Here is a 20,093-nt window from a genome sequence, read left to right on the forward strand (position 1 = left end):
TGCTATAAGGAGTTAAGCTTAAATAAGTATACTAATTTTAATGGAAATAAGATTAAAAATATGTTAAGACATTTATATGATAGAAAATAGAGAAAGTTGGAAAGGAATTGCTGAAACAATTAATGGAAGTGGAATAAAAAGAGGGAGGTGAGAGGAGGTCAATGATACAAGGGAATGAAAGATAGAATATGGAAAAGGTATGATGTATGTTTTTAAATTGTTTTTGTTTGGTTTGGTTTACTTTATTGTGTTAATTTAATTTGTTAAGGTTGTGTTTTGTATTGTTTATGTATTGTATTGTTTTTTCTCTTTTTTGTTCTTTTGTCTTTTTTCTTCCTTTTCTTTTTTGTAAGCTTTAAAAGTAATAAATATTATTTTTTAAAAAAATTAAAAAATAGAATGTTCCAACTGTTTTAGGATGCTTTAAAAAATGTGGACGTGTTTGCTGTTTCAGGAGGAAGGATCGGATATAAATTCAATAAATGAAATATCAGTCAGTGTAAGTTGTTTGGGGGGAAACACCCATAGCCCAAAAGAGAAAGGACAGAAAAAGCTCTGACTAGCCACCTGTGAATTCCTGTGTAGTGAAACCATCATCTATTTCTGCATTCAGAATGGATGTTGAAAATCTACACCCCTCAGTTTATCTGTGGAAATAGTCATATCAGTGTCCGGTTGAGGGTCCAGCAATATAATAATAATAATAATAATAATAATAATAATAATAATAATTTTATTATGTATACCCTGTCCATCTGGCTGGGCTTCCCCAGCCACTCTGGGTGGCTTACAATACATAAAAAATCGTAAAACATTGGACATTCAAAATTTCCCAATACAGGGTTGCCTTAGTGTAGAGGCGTCGTTGCAGCTTCTCATCCTTCAGGCCACCGACGAGGCGGTCACGAAGCATGTTCTCCCGCTCTGAGAAGTTGCAGAACCGGGCGGCTTGGTGGAGAGAGATCACAAACCCAGTTATGGTTTCCCCAGGGGCTTGCCGCTTTGCGTAGAAGGCATTTCGACGAGCCACCACTGAGGGCTGCGGCGAAAAGTGCCCCTTCAGCTGTTCCATTATTGTTTTGTATGGAACAGTAGCGATGTCTTCAGGCGCAAGGAGAGCCCGGGCGATTTCAAACGTCTCCTCTCCGCAGACGCTGAAGAATATCGCCCTCTTCTTGGCATCTTCTTCATCGGTGACCCCTTTGGCTTCTAGGAGGAAGGTGAAACGGGAGGTGTACGCTTCCCAGTCTCCAGATGCTGGGTTGAACGGCGAGAAGCTGCTGTCGGTTGCCATTCTGAGTTCTTGTGTCCCGGAGCTGAAGCCTGGATACACGGTGCGAGGCAGCGGTGCGGCAGGTGGCGGTGCTGCGGTGCTGTGTGTGGCAGTCAGCTCAGTGGGATCCCACCCTCATCGCCAGTGAAATATACTCAGAGTCGCAAAGTGATTTCATGCTCTTTATTCAGCTCATAGTGGTGAGGAGGAATGAATGAATGTCCCCTCAAAGTATCTGCTTTATATACATTATTTACACAATGGGCTGCACATGATTGGCTAATTCTGGAATTCTACTGTAAGCCAATCAGGTTGTGGATTCACTTATATCTGGAACATGATTGGGTGGTTCCTGCCAACCAATCATACTGCTGCATTGTTCTAGGACCAATCAGACTGCTGCATTCTGAATCCTATTGTTCTAGGACCAATCAGACTGCTGCATTTTGTTTTTTGTTTTTATAAAGATTTTTATTGATTTCCAATTTTTTAACAAAAACAAAAAACAACATAAAAACAAACAAACAAAAAACTCATATTTTCTTAACCTTATTTCCATAACCCTCTTTTCCCGGACTTCCCCATACCTTTCCCTTTTTGCATCCTTAATTTAGTACCATTATTCAGCAACCTTTCTTGCCCAATTAAATATAAATTCATCCTCTTTTTCTATTCCACCCTAAAATTAAACCCAATTTTTCGCTGCAATTCTACGTTTTCTTTTCCCTCAGCATTTTAACACTCCTCAATTTTATAATAATTCTTAAGATACATCTTAAATTTGTTCCAATCTTCTTCCACAGTCTCTTTCTCTTGGTCGCGGATTCTGCCGGTCATTTCTGCAAGTCCCATAAAGTCAATCACTTTCGCCTGCCATTCCTCCAGCGTGGGTAGCTCTTGTGTCTTCCAATACTTTGCTAGAAGAATCCTTGCTGCCGTAGTAGCATACAAAAAGAAATTCTTATCCTTCTTCGACACCAGCTGGCCGACCATACCCAAGAGAAATGCCTCTGGTTTCTTGTTAAAGGTGCACTTAAGCACTTTCTTAATTTCATTATAAATCATTTCCCAGAAGGCCTTAATCTTTGGGCAGGTCCACCAAAGGTGGAAAAAGGTACCTTCAGTCTCTTTACATTTCCAACATTTGTTATTGGGCAAATGATAAATCTTCGCAAGCTTGACTGGGGTCATGTACCACCTATAAATCATTTTCATAATGTTTTCTCATAAGGCATTACATGCCGTAAATTTAATACCTGTGGTCCATAACTGCTCCCAGTCAGCAAACATAATGTCATGACCTATGTCCTGTGCCCATTTAACCATAGCAGACTTCACTGTCTCATCTATTGTATTCCACTTCAACAGCAAGTTGTACATTCTTGATAAATTCTTAGTATTGGGTTCTAACAATTCTGTTTCTAATTTCGATTTCTCCACCTGGAAACCAATTTTCCTGTCTTGTTTGAAAGCCTCCATTATTTGAAAATAATGGAGCCAATCTCGTACCTTAGACTTTATTTTCTCATAACTTTGTAGTTTAAATTCACCACCTTCTTGTTCTAAAATCTCAGAATATTTCGGCCAATTGGTTCTCATATTAAGTTTCTTTACCTCCTTAGCCTCCATAGGTGAAAGCCACCTGGGAGTTCTGTTTTCCAATAAATCTTTGTACCGTATCCAAACATTATATAGTGCTTTCCTGACAATATGATTTTTAAAACCCTTATACACTTTAACCTTGTCATACCAGATATATGCATGCCAACCAAAATTATTGTCAAATCCTTCCAAATCTAGAATGTCTGCATTTTCAAGAAGTAGCCAATCTTTTAACCAGCAGAAAGCTGCCGATTCATAGTAGAGTCTTAAGTCCGGCAGGGCAAACCCCCCTCTTTCTTTAGAATCGGTAAGTATCTTAAACTTAATTCTGGGCTTTTTGCCCTGCCAGACAAATTTAGATATGTCTTTCTGCCACTTCTTGAAACAGTCCAGTTTATCAACAATTTGTAATGTCTGAAACAAAAATAACATTCTAGGCAATACATTCATTTTGATTACTGCAATTCGACCTAACAAGGAAAGCTTCAGGTTTGACCATATTTCTAAATCTTTCTTTATCTCAGTCCAGCACTTATCATAGTTGTCCTTAAATAAGTTTACATTCTTAGATGTCATGTTAATCCCCAGGTATTTTACACTCTTTGCCACCACTAACCCAGTTTCCTCTTGGAATCTATCCCTTTCAACATTTGTTAAATTTTTTTCCAGTACCTTAGTTTTTTGTTTATTCAACTTAAATCCTGCGACCTGGCCAAATACTTGAATTAGTTCTAAAGCTCTTTTGGTACTAGTGTCTGGCTCTTGCAAGGTCAGTACTAAGTCATCTGCAAAAGCCTTTAATTTGTAATGTCTGGCTCCGACCTGAATCCCTTTTACCAGCTGGTCCCCCCTAATCATATTTAACAGGACCTCCAGGACCGATATAAAAAGTAATGGGGATATTGGGCACCCCTGACGTGTCCCTTTTTCTATAGGTAATTCATCCATAACTACATTATTTACAATTAGCTTTGCCTTTTGCTCAGAATAAATTGCACTTATACCATTTTCAAACCTTTGGCCTACCCCCATCCCGTGGAGATTCTTTTTCATAAATTTCCAAGATATATTGTCGAAGGCTTTCTCCGCGTCCACAAAAATTAAAACTGCCTTCGTATTAATGTTCACTGTCAACATTTCTATAATATCAATTATATTCCTTACATTAGTAGATACATGCCTACCCGGGAGAAAGCCTGCCTGATCTTTATGGATCTCCTCCACCAATACCTTCTTTAATCTTTTTGCCAAAATGTCTGCAAAAATTTTGTAATCCACATTAAGTAGTGATATAGGGCGGTAGTTCTTGATCTGTTTTTTATCAACCTCAGTCTTTGGTATAAGTGTGATGAAGGCTTCTTTCCACGTCTCAGGTGCCCTTTTCCCCTCTAGTATCTCGTTACAAACCTCCTTAAGCGGCTGAATTATCCAATTTTTCAAAGCTTTGTAATATCTGGAGGTTAGTCCATCTGGCCCTGGAGATTTCCCCGGTTGCATGTTTTGAATGGCACCCTCAATTTCTTGTTCAGATATTTTCTCATTTAAAAGCAACATACTTTGTTGCGAAATTTTTTGTAATCCATATTTCTTAAGAAATTCTTCCGGCCCTTGTGCATACAATCTTCTGAAATAACTCTGAAAGCAGTTACTGATCTCATTTGGTTTCCCCAAGTAGCCAATCCTGACAAAGATGTGGACAGAATTAAGGTGTCTGGTGACAATCTGCTGCTACGGGTCCCCGCAATCTAAAGTTACACTGAGCCCCTATTTTTCTAGGTGTGGGAAGTTCCACATTTCAAACAGTGCCCTGTTCCTGTATGAAGCATGTTATAAAGTGTCCCGTTTACTCATATTTATCCTTATTTTCTCTTTTGTATATCATATATGTATCATATTCTGCAGTAAGGTGTCTCAGAGTGCTGAACCTTCTAGTCATTTTCTGTGCAACAATTGTGAGGATCTATAAAACTGTTGTCCTTGTTTTGTACGAGCCCACGTTTTATGGGATGGCAGCCCACCAGTGGTGGCCTAGGGCTGCTGGCTTGATTTGTTCATTCACAATGCCCATTTCTTCCATATTCTGACAGCTCCTAATGAAGCCCCTCGTCAAAAAGGTGGAGTTTGAGCCTGACAAGATCCACATCTACCTGGATCAGGTGAGGCCTACTCAGATCTCTATCAGATTGACAAAGATCAGGGATATGTAGAAGGGGATCTGGGGTAATGCTCCACCTTTGAGTCAGGCAAGGAGGGCATGGAAGTAAGGACCAAAGCAAAGCCTGCCCTCAATGGGAGACCTTTCCTTACTCCTTCTTTTTCCTTAAGCCAGAAGAAGTGTCCTGGGGAACTCAAAAACTTGCCTATCAGAGGCTCTTCCACACTTCCACTTGCCCCGTGCCTAGAAAGTACAGTTCTGATCAGTTTTCTGCTTGTCTTCTGCTAATAATAATAATAATAATAATAATAATTTATTTATATCCCGCCCAACTGGCTGGGTTTCCCCAGCCACTTTGGGCGGCTCCCAACAGAATATTTAAAACACGATAAAACATCAAATATTAAAAATGTCCCTAAACAGGGTTGCCTTCAGATGTCTTCTAAAAGTCAGGTAGTCCTTGACATCTGATGGGAGGGCGTTCCACAGGGCAAGTGCCACTACTGAAAAGGCCCTGTGGCTGGTTCCCTGTAACATCACTTTTCACAGGGAGGGAACCACCAGAAGACTCTTGGAGCTGGACCTCAGTGTCTGGGCTGAACGATGAGGGTAGAGACATGGATTCGTTCTAGGTGTAGATTCGAGCAGCTTTGTGCTTGCCCTGCAGCTTTCCCCTGGAAAACCTGTTTTTTGCCGCTAAGTCGGAACGAAATCAAGCCATGGAAAACCCAACTGCCGTTTGGTCTGATTCAGCAGTAAACCCCAGATTTCTTCGGGGGCAAATGCAGTGGGGCAAATGGAGGTGTGGACATTGTAGTTCATCCTAATTACGGTGGTACCTCGGGTTAAGTACTTAATTCATTCCGGAGGTCCGTTCTTAACCTGAAACTGTTCTTAACCTGAAGCACCACTTTAGCTAATGGGGCCTCCTGCTGCCACTGTGCAATTTCTGTTCTCATCCTGAAGCAAAGTTCTTAACCTGAAGCACTATTTCAGGGTTAGCGGAGTCTGTAACCTGAAGCGTATGTAACCTGAAGCGTATGTAACCTGAGGTACCACTGTAGATTTGTTTGCCACCCCACCCATTCTGATGGACGAACACACTTCCTGCCATTTTTATCTCCTACCCCTCTTTCCTGTCTTCAGCTGGATAGTGAAGTTCAAAACTACAGTGTGTCGGTGGAACAAGAAACAGAAGTGATGGATCTAAAGCCAGCAATAGTAAAAGTGTATGATTATTACCATCCAGGTAAGCATCTCGTTGCTGGAAATGGGTACCATTCATCACAAAGTGCATTTATAGATCACCCCAATCCTGCCTGTCTCCCAATCCCCTTCTCCCTAAGCATATGTGCTCCAAAGAACTCTGCCAGGGACATTCAGTAACCCTTCATCGCGATCTTTCTATGTCTGTTTTCATGCCAAGTGTCTGCATGTGTGAAGTCATGCTAGTTGGACTTCTCCACACTTACCTTTGCCAAGGGTGGTGGTGGTGGCTTCTGCCAGGGCGATTGCCCTGGGTGCATCGGGGTGGGGGAGAGCGCTACTCACGCTGCCATCCCTGAGCCATCCCTGCACTGCGTTGTGATGCTGCGATCTGAACGGATCCCAGCCTCGCAACACGGCTTGGGGAGGGCGGCGTGAGAAGGATTTCCGCAGCCGTACACCCTTCGATCCCAGCTGTCAGGCGTGGAGAGTCCTCCCCTCACTTTGATAACTTCACAGATCAGAATTAACCAGCAGCTGATAAATTTATAGTCCTTTTATTACAGCGTCATGTTGCCAGCACAAACACACAGCTATCCGCAAGGAGAACGGGTGCCTAGTCTAATCATCCTTCCGGCTTCCGCAGCAATCTGGGCGTCTATGAGAAGTTCCTCCCTCCCTCTGACTCCTTTGTTCTCTGATACGTTCAGACCTCCAAGTCCATGGGGAAGAGAGCCCTCCACGCTCTCAAGAGATGTCTCAGCTAGCTGCCCCCTCCTTTCTGGTTCTGTCGTCATTATCTCGTAACTGGGTAACTCCCCCCCTAAGCTGTTCAGCTTCTGCCTCTCTCTCTGAACATGCTGTGGGCAAGAGGGCGAGCGCACAATTCTTCCCCCTCCAGCTCTCCATCAGAGAGAAGCTGGTCTGCTATGGATTGCATTCCCCATTCCCTGACACCAGCCCCTTGAGGCTGGGGTGGAAGGGCGCATTGTGTCCTTCTCACACTGCCCTCCCTGAGTGGGATTCCGCAACAGGGATGAGGAACCTGTGGACACAGAATCATAGAATTGTAAAGTTGGAAGGGACCCCGAGTGTCATCTAAACCAACCCTCTGTAATGCAGAAATCTCTTGGCCAACGTGAGGCTCAAAGCTATGACCCTGGGATTAGAAGTCTCATGTTATCCTTCAGCTATCCTTCAGGTCCTCCAGATGCCATGGGACTCCAACTCCCATGTGCTCTCGCCAGCACGGCCAATTGTCAGGGATGATGGGAGTTGTAGTTCAGAAACTTTTGGAGGACCCTGACTTCCTGCTGATGGGGGGTGGGAGAGAGGTTTGCTCTGGGGTTCGATCTCTGTCTCATGAATTGTTCTCTCTCATAAACAGAAGACAGTGCGGAAGTTGAATATAACGCTCCCTGCAGCACAGGTAAGGATGGAACGAGGCTTGGGCACAGGTCAGAAAGGAGAGTCACATAATGCTCATAATAGCCACTGGTGAGTTTTAGGTGGAATCATGCAGACATCCACTGTGCAAGGAGAACTCCCCTCGCTCCACATCATGATGGGTGGCTGGCCTGGACCCACAAAGGCTTAAGATATGGTGCCTTATTTTCTTTGTATTTCTTCCCACAGAGAGCACAAAGAAAGATCACCACTAGCTCTGCATCCGAGATGTGAAGCAAACCCAGATGAACAGCACAATTGCTGCGGGAGATCTCCCATCTTAGGTCATTGTTTTGAGACTGCTGTGTTAGGTCCTGTACAGATGATGTCTTGGCTCCAAAGATCACTGTGTGCAAGCCCAAAAGCACTTCTCTCTTTTTTATTTTATTTTATTTTTTTCTTCACGTAATATACATTCTTTACAACAGACAACTCCAAAATAAAATCATAAGTCTCATGTATTCATTCACACTGATCTCCTTTCCAATACCTTTACTTGATATTTCTTGCTGCTTTCTGCTTCCCTTATAGGAGCTTTATGGAAATTTAAATCTCTTAAATCCTATACCAGTCTTTAACAATTTCAATTAATCCCTTCACCTCCCTCCCCCACAACCCAGTACTTCACCTGTGTGCAATCTTCTTTGCTTACTATTATTTTTGTTATTGTTGCATTACTCATTTTATTTGTTATTCCATCCTTAATATAATATTATCCTATCTCCTTGTGCCTTTAAAACTTTTAAAGAATAGCACTTCTGTTAAGTTGTGGGTGAACATATCAGACAACACAGCGATTCTTCAAACAGCTCATGTTTATTCACAGGCCAGAACAGAACTGAACTGAAGGGTTCAGCCAGCCTGCTTATATAGAGCTCCACTACAACGCAACTGTAACCACTTTCTGTAACTATCCAATCACTGAACGTCACTTTCAGTCCTTTATTTGCATATGTGGACCTGAGTGAAAACTATCTACAGTATCCCCCTGCTGGCCCAGGGTGAGAACTTCAGTACATAACAACTTCTTCATGTATGCGGGGAGCCCACTGATTCCCGCCCCCTGCTTGCAGTTCCTCCACCTCATAAAATGCAGCATCACGTGTTGCTCCATGGAAGTTCTGCCAACCCTCTGAAGCAGCTTTTGTTTGGGTGAGTATAAGCCACTGCAATTAAGGGAGGAAACAGGCAGCTTTCCACACGTGTGCAAAGGTGCTATTGCCATAATTTACTACAGTATACAAGTTCTTTTTTCGGGGTCCCCAGATTGTTCTCTGATCAGACAAGTTCTGCAGGTGTTTACAATAGCACACATAGTGTCTTGAAAGAGTTGCTATATATCCCCAGAAGAGAAACCAGCAAATTTGCAATAGATGCGTGTTACAGGTGCCTATTGGATAATGCTCACGACAAGTGAGATTGACTAGACCAGAAGTTACTAACAAACTGGTCTAGTCAATTTCAAACACATCCCAGGTGCGACTAGGGTTCAGATTTAGGACAGAAAGTTAATGAGCCTCCCCCCTACCGCCAGTGAGACATCTCTGTAATGTATGTCTGACCAGTTCCCAGTATTATAGTGGTCTCCACTGTTTGGAAAAAATGTCTGAACACATGTTAGAATCATGTGATGACCTGGAATAAATTAGGTCACCCAGTTCAACCTTCGTCCCTCATCCTTAAGCAATTAATCTATTTCTAAAAGCAGTTGGTAGGGACGCGAGTGGCACTGTGGGTTAAACCACAGAGCCTAGGACTTGCCGATCAGAATCTTCTGATCAATTTTGGGGATAATCCATCTAATAAGCATTAGATAACCACCATGGCTATCTGGCTGAATTTGTCCTACTTGGGCCAGCGAGGATTGTAGGGATTCGAACTGCTGACCTTCCAATTAGCAGTGGTTTAGACCACAGCGCCACCCACATATAGTATGTTCATCACATGCTGTATTTCAACTACTGAGGGACTGCAAAAATTATAATTGTGCAATGGGGGGGGGCGTAGGTGAAAATTCATTGAGAATTCATGACAATTCATGAGAAAAAAGCATGCCCTCATTGAATCCACCCACAGAACTGGAATTTTACCTCTTCCTGTCGGCAGCTGTTGATCCATCTTGCTGAGCTTCCAGCATCTGGACTTGTTGCTTCTTTTATATGAAGCATTCTTTGTTTCACTTTCCATTCCCCAGAAAGGGCTCATGGTAACAAACGAAACTCCAGCATTTATTTCGTTATTTCTTTATTTGCTCATTTATTTGATAGTACATCCTTCAGCAGAAAGTCCCAGGGCAGGTTACAAAAGCATCACAATTAAGGAGAAATACAAATTACATTCACACTTCCATTTACATTTCCAATTACATTTCCATAAACAGTGGAAAACAACAGCAATTCCTAATAATTCTCACATTTTTTGCAATGCATTCCCCCCCAATAAATATTGCATCTGTGTATGATGTTTTCACAGATATCTGCATTTTTTTTTGCAGACATTTGTGAAATATTTGTATTCCCCAAATATACCCATTGTGGGGTTGGATTGCTGCACTTCAAAAACCATATGTTTCAAAGGACAAGCTGTGTTTTGGTCACCCAAGGGAGAACTAGATAGATTTGCATTAAGATAGGAACTGAATTCTCCCTGCCATACAATAATCCCTTTCTAACTCCTCAACCCTTTACGGTCTCTACTAAAGGGGCCAGGGCAGGATCCACACAGGAGAAATAATAGCTCTTCTCATACGTGACCAAAGGAGCTGCTCTCAGTTTATCTGCGTGACTGTCCAAAAAGCACAAAGGCCGTTCTTGCCACAAGCCTTTGGACAAATAATTTTTCCACTCTCCTCTATAACCTACCACAGGTGACCATTGCTCCCTCTTTCCCTCCCCTGTCCACCTAGTGAACTTTGTGAAAACAGAAAACTAAACTGAATTTCCTACTAAAGTTGGGATAGGCCTGATCTCTGTTCTATACTATTCCAGCGCATGAAGAGGTTGTGGAGGGAGAAATGCCAGCCAGGCCTGCAACATCCTCATCAGCTCAAACTCCAGCTTTTTCTGCACTAAGCACAAAGGTCTGGAGGAATCAGTACGTTTCCGAGCACAATTCAAAGTGTTGGTGCTGACCTTTAAAGCCCTAAACGGCCTCAGTCCTGTATACCTGAAGGAGCGTCTCCACCCCCATCGTTCAGCCCGGACACTGAGATCCAGCGCCGAGGGCCTTCTTACGGTTCCCTCGCTGCGAGAAGCAAGGTTACAGGGAACCAGGCAGAGGGCCTTCTCGGTAGTGGCGCCTGCCCTGTGGAACGTCCTCCCAGCAGATGTCAAAGCAATAAACAACTATTTTACTTTTAAAAGACAACTGAAGGCGGCCCTATTTAGGGAAGTTTTTAATGTCTGACGCTGTATTGTTTTTAATAGTCAGTTGGAAGCTGCCCAGAGTGGCTGGGGAAACCCAGCCAGATGGGAGGGGTATAAATAAATTTATTATTATTATTATTATTATTATTATTATTATTATTATTATTATGCGGGCAGCCTATGTGCAGCAAAACAGAGACCTAGCATGGTTCCCTCCAAGCAGTCTGTTGCACCAGGAGGGGGATGCACTTGGTGGCAAGGGCTCAGAAGAGGAAGGGTGAGGTGAGACTCTGCAACAGAGCCTTCTTAGTGTGCCCCCACCTTACCACCGCTAGGGGCTGCCCCTTCCCCACTTGCGGAGGGTGAGAAGGGCTTAGGAGCACCACCTGCTCTGACAGAGAGGGGAGGTTTGGAGAGTTGCGTGATTCCAGTGCTGTTTCCCAGGAGAGGAAGAAAAAAAAGAGGCGATTCAGGCCTCCAGGTGGAGCATCTGCCTGCTGGAATTTCTGCAGAGACAAGGATTCTCAAGAGTTGCTGAGTGTCCTCTGCTTCTGAGCTTGGCAGGCAGATGGTGAAACACAACGGGACAACTTTGCAGGCCCCAAGCCGTCTTGGAACTCTGGCCATGAATTTTAGACTCCTGAAGCTTCGTCCTTGCTCTCAAACCCGACTTCCTTACACCTTTGCCTTGCAAGAACAAGTGGACTAGATTCTGCTCTTCCCTAGCTACTGAGTTGGTACCATTATTATTATTTTTAATTATTTTTTCCCCATTCTTTATAATCACAGTTTCATCCAGGGATGTCAAATAACTTACAAAAAAAATCATTCAGTCGAAAATCTAACAATAACATGCATCAAAAATCATCCTATTAGTTATACATAACAGTATATACTTTTGTCCCTACTCATTTATCCTAATTTTCCCCCTTCCTCCCTCCCCTTTAACCCCTCCCCCCAAAAACTTGTTCTCTCTTCAGATCTTTAACCATGTGCGCAGATTATTTATTCAAATTTGGATGCTTGGGTTGGCTTCCCCCCATGCTATCCAATTCCTATAACTTGTCCATTTATTCAAAATCTTTTGACATTTGTTTTCCCATGTATCTTCCGTCATTACCTGTTCAAATATATCAGATTGTATATATTCAAAAACATAGTCATTCCATTTTTTCCATTGTCCATTTATCCTTTTCTTTCCACTATCACAGAAAACACCACTCAAATTGTAGCAAAGATTACCCCTGGGTTCCGGATTATGTGAGAAGCCTCCTCAAATTCACAAAGCAATGGCGACCAGGGTTACTCAATCCTATGGCTGTTTCCTTGGATGTTAATCCTGCTGGATTCAATGGGGCTCATTTCAAAGTTAAGTGTGCTTGAAATTGAGTCCTAAGAGTGAGATCCAAACCCCATTCTGATGCTCTGGACTGGGGGAAGTATGGATAAGGTAAGAACCCTCTGGCAGTGGACAACTTATAGAAATTTAATAAACAAGAGGGTAAAGGTAAAGGGACCCCTGACCATTAGGTCCAGTCGTGACCAACTCTGGGGTTGCGGCACTCATCTCACTTTATTGGCCGAGGGAGCCAGTGTACAGCTTCCAGGTCATGTGGCCAGCATGACTAAGCTGCTTCTGGCGAAACAGAGCAGCGCACGGAAACGCCGTTTACCTTTCCACTGGAGTGGTACCTATTTATCTACTTGCACTTTGACGTGCTTTCAAACTGCTGGGTTGGCAGGAGCAGGGACCGAGCAACGGGAGCTCACCCCATCGCAGGGATTCGAACCGCCAACCTTCCGATTGGCAAGTCCTAGGCTCTGTGGTTTAACCCACAGCACCACCCACGTCCCATAAACAAGAGGGAGGAGAGTATAAATTAAAAGAATTTAAAGAATTATGTGGAAATTAACAACATGCTTACAATATCATCATTTAAATGAAGTATTTAAGAAAGATAGGGCACTAGGGTTTAGGGAACAAATATCACAACTGGAGAGAGACCTGTTGTAATGTAATGTAAAAGTGTTGTCTAAAATGTATAAACTATTATTGGAAAGGGGGACAAAGGATGAGCAAGTAAAATCTGCAATGATACACTGGGCAATAGATATTGGTCATAATATAGATAGGGAAGCATGGGAACGTTTGTGGAATATGGATATAAAATTTTCAGCATGTTGTGTTTTAAGAGAAAATTAAATGACAGTGATATATCATTGGTATCTAACACAGAGTAAACTGGCAAAAATGTATAAACATAAAGCAAACAAGTGTTGGAAATTTGAAGAGCAAGAAGGTTTTTTATCATATGTGGTGGTCTTGTAGTAAGGTTAAAGCTTACTTGGAAATGATATTTAACGAATTGAAAAGGATGTTCAAAACAACTTTTGTAAAAAAAAAAAAGCAACAAAATACAGAAGCTTTACTTTTGGGAATTTTAGGGACAGAGCTACCTAACTTGTTCAGAAATTTTGAAAAATAGCAAGAATGCTACTTGCCCCAAAGTGGAAAGGAGCAGAAGTCCCCTCAAAGGAAGAATGGATACAAGAACTTAGGGAATATGCAGAAATGGCGAAACTTACCGGAAGAATAAGAAATAATTTTTTGTAATAAAAGAATGGAAATGGTTTATTGAATATTTACAGATAAATTGGAAACAGATAAAAACATTGGCAGGATAATTGTAACAACCTGCAGTTTCATGAGTATATATTTATAGATAATTAAATGAGCAAATTAAATGAATTTGAATATGCAGAAAATATTAAAAAATGAATTGAAGGAACCACAGAAAGAGGGGGAAAGAGGTCAGACTCTGAAATGTTAACTTGATTGTAAAACTAATGAAATGTATAAACCCTCTGGCAGAGAGGACCTGGCAGGTGCTCCTTAAGAGCAAGAACTCATCCTCCTGCCCATGGACAGGCCAGCAGGCAGCTGAGACATCCTCCAGCAATTGGGCCAGGGAAAGGCCACAAAAAAGGGCATCCCAAGGACATGGAAGTGCCATGGCAAGGGGTGGGTGCAGTTCTGCCACATCCAAACCCCTGTCAGATGCTGGCCACTCTTTTGCAACCTGGCAGATCCTCTGCTATTGTCAGAGCTGGCCGAAGGAGAATAGACCTCGCGAGAAGGCCCAGCAAGGTGTGTGAGGGCTCCTCTTTGCTGGCGCTATCTGCTTCTGGGTCTGTTTGGGCTGCGGTAAGCATTTCCGTGATTCCAACCAAGGCAATTTTGCCATCTTAAATGGCAGCAAATGTCAATCTGATTAAATTGCCCACGAATCCAGGGCTCAACTGCATGCAGAAGTGAATTGTGCTCCTTTTACTGGCATTCAGGTGCATTGCACATTTTTCCTTTTTTTGCAGATACAAAGGTAAAGGTAAAGGACCCCTGACAGTTAAGTCCAGTCGTGAACCACTCTGGGGTTGCGGCACTCATCTCACTTTACTGGCCGAGGGAGCTGGCGTTAGTCCGCAGACAGTTTTTCTGGGTCATGTGGCCAGCATGACTAAGCCGCTCCTGGCGAACCAGAGCAGCACATGGAAACGCCGTTTACCTTCCCGCCAGAGTGGTACCTATTTATCTACTTGCACTTTGACGTGCTTTCGATCTGCTAGGTTGGCAGGAGCAGGGACCGAGCAACGGGAGCTCATTCCATCACGGGGATTCGAACCACCGACCTTCCGATTGGCAAACCCAAGGCTCAGTGGTTTAAACCACAGCGCCACCCACAGATAGCAGTTGTCAAAAGTGAAATGGAGCCATGTCCCACTTATGGGTTCCTCAGAGGCAGATACAGGTTTTTGATACAGGTTTTGTTTCCCCCCATTATTTCCTTCAAGGAAACTGCTTGGAGCACTGGCTAAGCAAAGTAACTTCAGACACAAACAACTCACAGGGCCAAGTCATGGTTGCTTTAGCCAAGTTTCCTATATTGCAGGGGGTTGGACTAGATGACTTGGCGTCCCTTCCAACTCTACAGTTCTATGATTTCCACTACCAGAGAATTTTGTATATTATTATTTATTGACCATTCATTTCTGGCCACAGAGGGCAGCAGTTCACTGGCTTGGTGGGACTGATTGATTGATTGATTGATTGATTGATTGATTGATTGATTTTTACATACCTGACCCATCTGGCTAGGTTTCCCCAGCCACTCTGGGTGGCTTCCAACAAAATATTAAAAATACAATAAAACATCAGACATTAAAAACTTCCCTAAACAGGGCTGCCTTCAGGTGTCTTCTGAAAGTCAGATTGTGGTTAATTTCCTTGACATCTGATGGGAGGATTATTTTCAAATTTCCTACCTTCCTTCAACTAGTTTGACTTTGGACACTTGCAGTTGCTATACAAGTGTTATTGCTTTAGGGAAGAATGGCTGTCAGACTACTTAAAGAAATATTATACTACGATGAACTCATGAGCAGGATTTGAGCTATGAGCAACAGAAGTAATGAGATTATTGTATTGTGGTTCTGATTTAACAGATAGGAGATAAGGTGCAGCAGAAACTACAACTCCATGGAAAACGGGGTGGGAAGTCCACAAAAATAAGAGAAAAAAACATAATTGTGAATTGGATTTTATATGTCAAAAATGGTGCAACTTAATAAAATATATTCGTTTTTTAAAAGTGTTATTACTATTATTATTTCTACTACAATCAAAACATAACGCCAGGAAAACAGATGACACCTTAAGGAACAGTGTAACAAAATATACAAGTTACAATAAAAAAAATGTCTACACTATGAACACAAAGGAGCAGCAGCAGCAGCAGCCCATAAACATGCAGAAAATAAGCATGAAGAAAACTGCTCTCCAGATGAACTTCTACCTGCCTTGCAGCTGTTAAAGAAACATACAGTAAGCAAGGTCAATACAAAAACAAAACAAAACAAAAACACACAACAGAAAGCCAAAGAGCAGCCTTCTCTCCATGGCTTCCCCTCCCTTTATCTTTTTATCTCCTCCAACAAAAGCAGGTAAACTTCCTTCTTCCTTCAGTACCAGACATTCCCCCACCACTTCCATTCCACAGCGGAGAACTTTTCCAAACCTCCATTCAAATGGAGAGGAGCTATTTGGCCAAGGAGCCTGAGGCTCAAGTACTTGCTAATCGGCTATGAATGATGCTTGGGTCAGAAGAACCCAGGCTGGGATGTGGGGTTCCACCAAGCACAGGGGGGCTGCATAATACTGGGAATCTTTATTTTATTATATGCTTGAGTAAGAAGCCCAAAGGCACCTGGTGAAAGGGACAGCAGGTTGAAGTCTGAATCCTTGTTTATTTGTAGCCACTGAATTTGTTGGAGAAAAGGAATGCAGCATGAAGGCACCATCCTATGCACATTTACTCAAAAGTAAGCCCTCTTTATTTCAAAGGGACTTATCAAGTAAGTGTGCAGAGGCATGCAGCCTGATCTCTTTCAAACACGTTGCAATGTATTGAATTAAAATAATAATAATAATAATAATAATAATAATAATAATAATAATATATTTGTACCCCGCCCATCTGGCTGGGTTTCCCCAGCCACTCTGGGCGGCTTTCCAACAAAGTTTAAAAATACATTAAAATGTCACACATTAAAAGCTTCCCTAAACAGGGCTGCCTTCAGATGTCTTCTAAATCAAAATTAGAGGCAAAATAAAGCCAGTAATCATATTTTAACTTAAACGTAGGGAAAGTGCTATCTAAGTGCTATGCTTTATAAGATAAATACTAAGCTTTATAGTAACTATTGTCAAAATAAAGCACATCTGAGGGATGCAAAGCAAAAGACCAATTAATTGCCAAACAGTGCTCTTGCTTAAAATTAATAATGTGACATAATAGTTCATAATTTCTTTAAAAATCATCTCAGTAGAGTTTGTATTATACAATCTACTGCTATGCACCATTGGGAAGTTAGGTGCTAATTTATAAAAACAATTTGCAGTGCAGCTCCCTATATATACTTACCAATGGGTACATTCCATTGAACATTGCAAGATGTAAACTTATCACAGAATTACAGTTTTTTTAAAAAAACAAAAGGTTTAAGTGGTTTTTAAACAAATACAAATACAATAACCATTCTGGGATGTAGAAACTACATTGTTAGAAGCTAAATTAACCCTACTGTCACATCATACAATTCAACCACTTTGCCCATTTCAGATGCTTGGAAACATGGTAAAAACATATAACAGATTCCTATTTCTTCCTCATTATGATTTCTTAACATTTTCAATTTAAGTTAAAATATTGTACTTGGTTACTTTAATTTTGCCTTTAATTTTGATTTAATTTCATATGCTACAGTGAATTTGAAAGAGATCAGTCTATAATCCTCCACACACTTACTTTGATAAGTTCCTTTGAAATCAGCAGGACTTATCTTTGAGGAAATGTTCTCGAAACAAGAGTGAGCAACGAGGTAGCAATACTTGATTACAAATCCTTCAAGGGGGTAGGCACTTTGTCAAAAGCTTTTTGAAACTCTAAGTATACAATATTCATAGGATCACCTCTATATACTTTTTGACAATCTCAAGTAAAGATTAGTGAGACAGAACTTAGCCTTGTAGAAGCCATATCTGAACTTTGTGAAATGTTCTCTGATTCCATTAAAGAAGCTGTACTGAACTGTCCTCCTTTGGCAAAAGAGAGCAGAAGGTCCCTGACAGGTGTGAGGTTGGCAAAAAGATCATGGAGCCTGTTATTGCTGCATAGCACTAGGTTCTTGTAAACTGCTTTCAGGAGCTGGGAGTCAGGAGCAGGTCAACAATAAAACACCGTGTCAGCCAAGTTAATTCTTTATTCAAAGGAACCAAAACAGCTCAGGCCTAGTGGTCACAGAACTCTTCCCAGTAGGTCTTGCCCCAATGGGGCAGTTGCGAGGACTGAAGATCCCCACATTTCCACCATTTTCTAAGACTCCTCACCTGGGTCCTTCCCCGGCAACCTGTAGAAGCCATGCTCATTCTCCTTGGGCAAGACTTGTTCTTCTACAGTGGTACCTTGGGTTAAGTACTTAATTCACTCCAGAGGTACGTACTTAACCTAAAACTGTTCTTAACCTGAAGCACCACTTTAGCTAATGGGGCCTCCTGCTGCTGCCACGCTGCCAGAGCACGATTTCTGTTCTCATCCTGAAGCAAAGTTCTTAACCTGAAGCACTATTTCTGGGTTAGCGGAGTCTGTTACCTGAAGCGTATGTAACCTGAGGTACCACTGTATATACTTCTATATATAGTTAAGTATTTTCATGAGTTTTCCCAGGAAAAAAACCCTTAAACTAATGGGCTTCTGGTTTCTAGGATGCCCTCTGGATCCCTTTTTAAAGATTGGTGTTAATCTTGCCTAATAATAACAATAACAATAATATTTATACCAAGAAGGCCCTCTGCCTGGTTCCCTGTAATAATAATAATAATAATAATAATAATAATAATAATTTTATTTATATCCCGCCCTCCCCAGTCAAAGCCGGGCTCAGGGCGGCTAACAACAATAAAACAGTACAAAAGTACAGCACAAACAACACTCTAAAATCATTCATCATGCAGTGAAGGAACTCCAGAAGGCCCTCGGAGCTGGACCTCAGTGTCTGGGATGAATGATGGGGGTGGAAATGCTCCTTCAGATATACTGGGCCGAGGGCTTTAAAGGTTAGCACCAAGACTTTGAATTGTGCTCAGAAACGTACTGGAAGCCAATGTAGGTCTTCAGGACCGGTGCTACGTGGTCTCGGCGACCACTCCCAGTCACCAGTCTAGCTGCCACATTTTGGATTAGTTGTAGTTTCCGGGTCACCTTCAAAGGTAGCCCCACGTAGAAAGCATTGCAATAGTCCAAATAATGTAACATTAACATCAGATGACATTGTAACATAAGAGGGAACAATTTTAACTATTCTCACGAATGTGTGAGTTATTTTCAGGCTCAATATTTGGGCATCAAGTTAGAAAAAAAGGAAAGCGGCAAGACAAAGGAAGGAAGGGCAAAGAAAACTAAGATTGGTGCCTTCATTATACTACCTGTAGTTACCAAGCAAATGAGAGTAAGCTCTCCAGATGCAGGTGAGGGCCTCCTCCTCCTCCTTGCAGATGGTGTCCATCAGCCACACATTTTGAGGCAATTTTGGCAATTCTCAGTCAGAAAGCCTCTCTTACCTATGTGTCAAGTCACCACTTGACTTTTTTAAACAGACAAAGGTCACAGCCTGTTACAGTGGTACTCGGGTTAAGAACTTAATTCGTTCCAGAGGTCCGTTCTTAACCTGAAACTGTTCTTAACCTGAGGTACCACTTTAGCTAAAGGGACCTCCCGCGGCCACCGCACCGCCGCCGCACGATTTCTGTTCTCATCCTGAAGCAAAGTTCTTAACTTGAGGTACTATTTCTGTGTTAGTGGAGTCTGTAACCTGAAGTGTCTGTAAACTGAAGCGTCTGTAACCCGAGGTACCACTGTACTTCTCTTTGCACGCAGTGACACAATTTTTCATTTTGAGTGCAGAACTGATCCCAGGGTCCTCTCTCCTAAAAAGGTCCTTTGCTCCACTTTCCACACTAGGCAGTGAGTGGCTAGTTCTGGCCATTCATAATCAGGGTCAGGACAAACTCCTGACTAGTTACCCAATGTTATGATGATAAATCACCTTGTTTTATGTGTCCAAACCCTCCAGATGTTGCTGCTAGATTCCAACTGCCCTCCTCCCCTGCTCCATGACATCTGACATCCTGGATCTGCTGTCTAGAGCTGATAGTAATAATAATAATAATAATAATAATAATAATAATAATAATAATAATATTTTTATTTATACCCCGCCCTTCCCAACCAAGGCCGGGCTCAGGGCGGCTAACAAGCAATAATAAAAACAAGTTGAATGAATACAACTTAAAAACAAGATTAAAATACAACATTAAAATATTGAAACATTAAAATATTAAAATACAGCCTCATCACAGGAGGAGAAAGGAAAAAGGAAAAAGAAAGAGGGGGAGGGAATCAAATTGGCTCCAAGCCAAAGGCCAGGCGGAACA

At 42.0% G+C, this 20,093-nt stretch overlaps 2 protein-coding genes across 2 annotated transcripts in view; one reads left to right on the forward strand and one right to left on the reverse strand.

Annotated features, from left to right (window-relative positions):
• Positions 1-20,093, reverse strand: part of LOC307206545 (alpha-2-macroglobulin-like protein 1) — an 83,527-nt gene that overhangs the window by 61,828 nt on the left and 1,606 nt on the right. The window lies entirely within an intron of this gene.
• Positions 4,889-8,132, forward strand: LOC307206538 (alpha-2-macroglobulin-like protein 1). Its single transcript, XM_079959905.1, has 4 exons — positions 4,889-5,031; positions 6,177-6,279; positions 7,624-7,665; positions 7,872-8,132. Exons 1-4 carry the CDS (start codon positions 4,969-4,971, stop codon positions 7,895-7,897), a joined length of 234 nt encoding a protein of 77 aa, XP_079816031.1. The 5' UTR covers positions 4,889-4,968; the 3' UTR covers positions 7,898-8,132.

This window comes from Podarcis cretensis (genome assembly GCF_951804945.1).
Source record: "Podarcis cretensis genome assembly, chromosome: 17".
In the NCBI taxonomy this organism is placed as follows: Eukaryota; Metazoa; Chordata; class Lepidosauria; order Squamata; family Lacertidae; genus Podarcis; species Podarcis cretensis.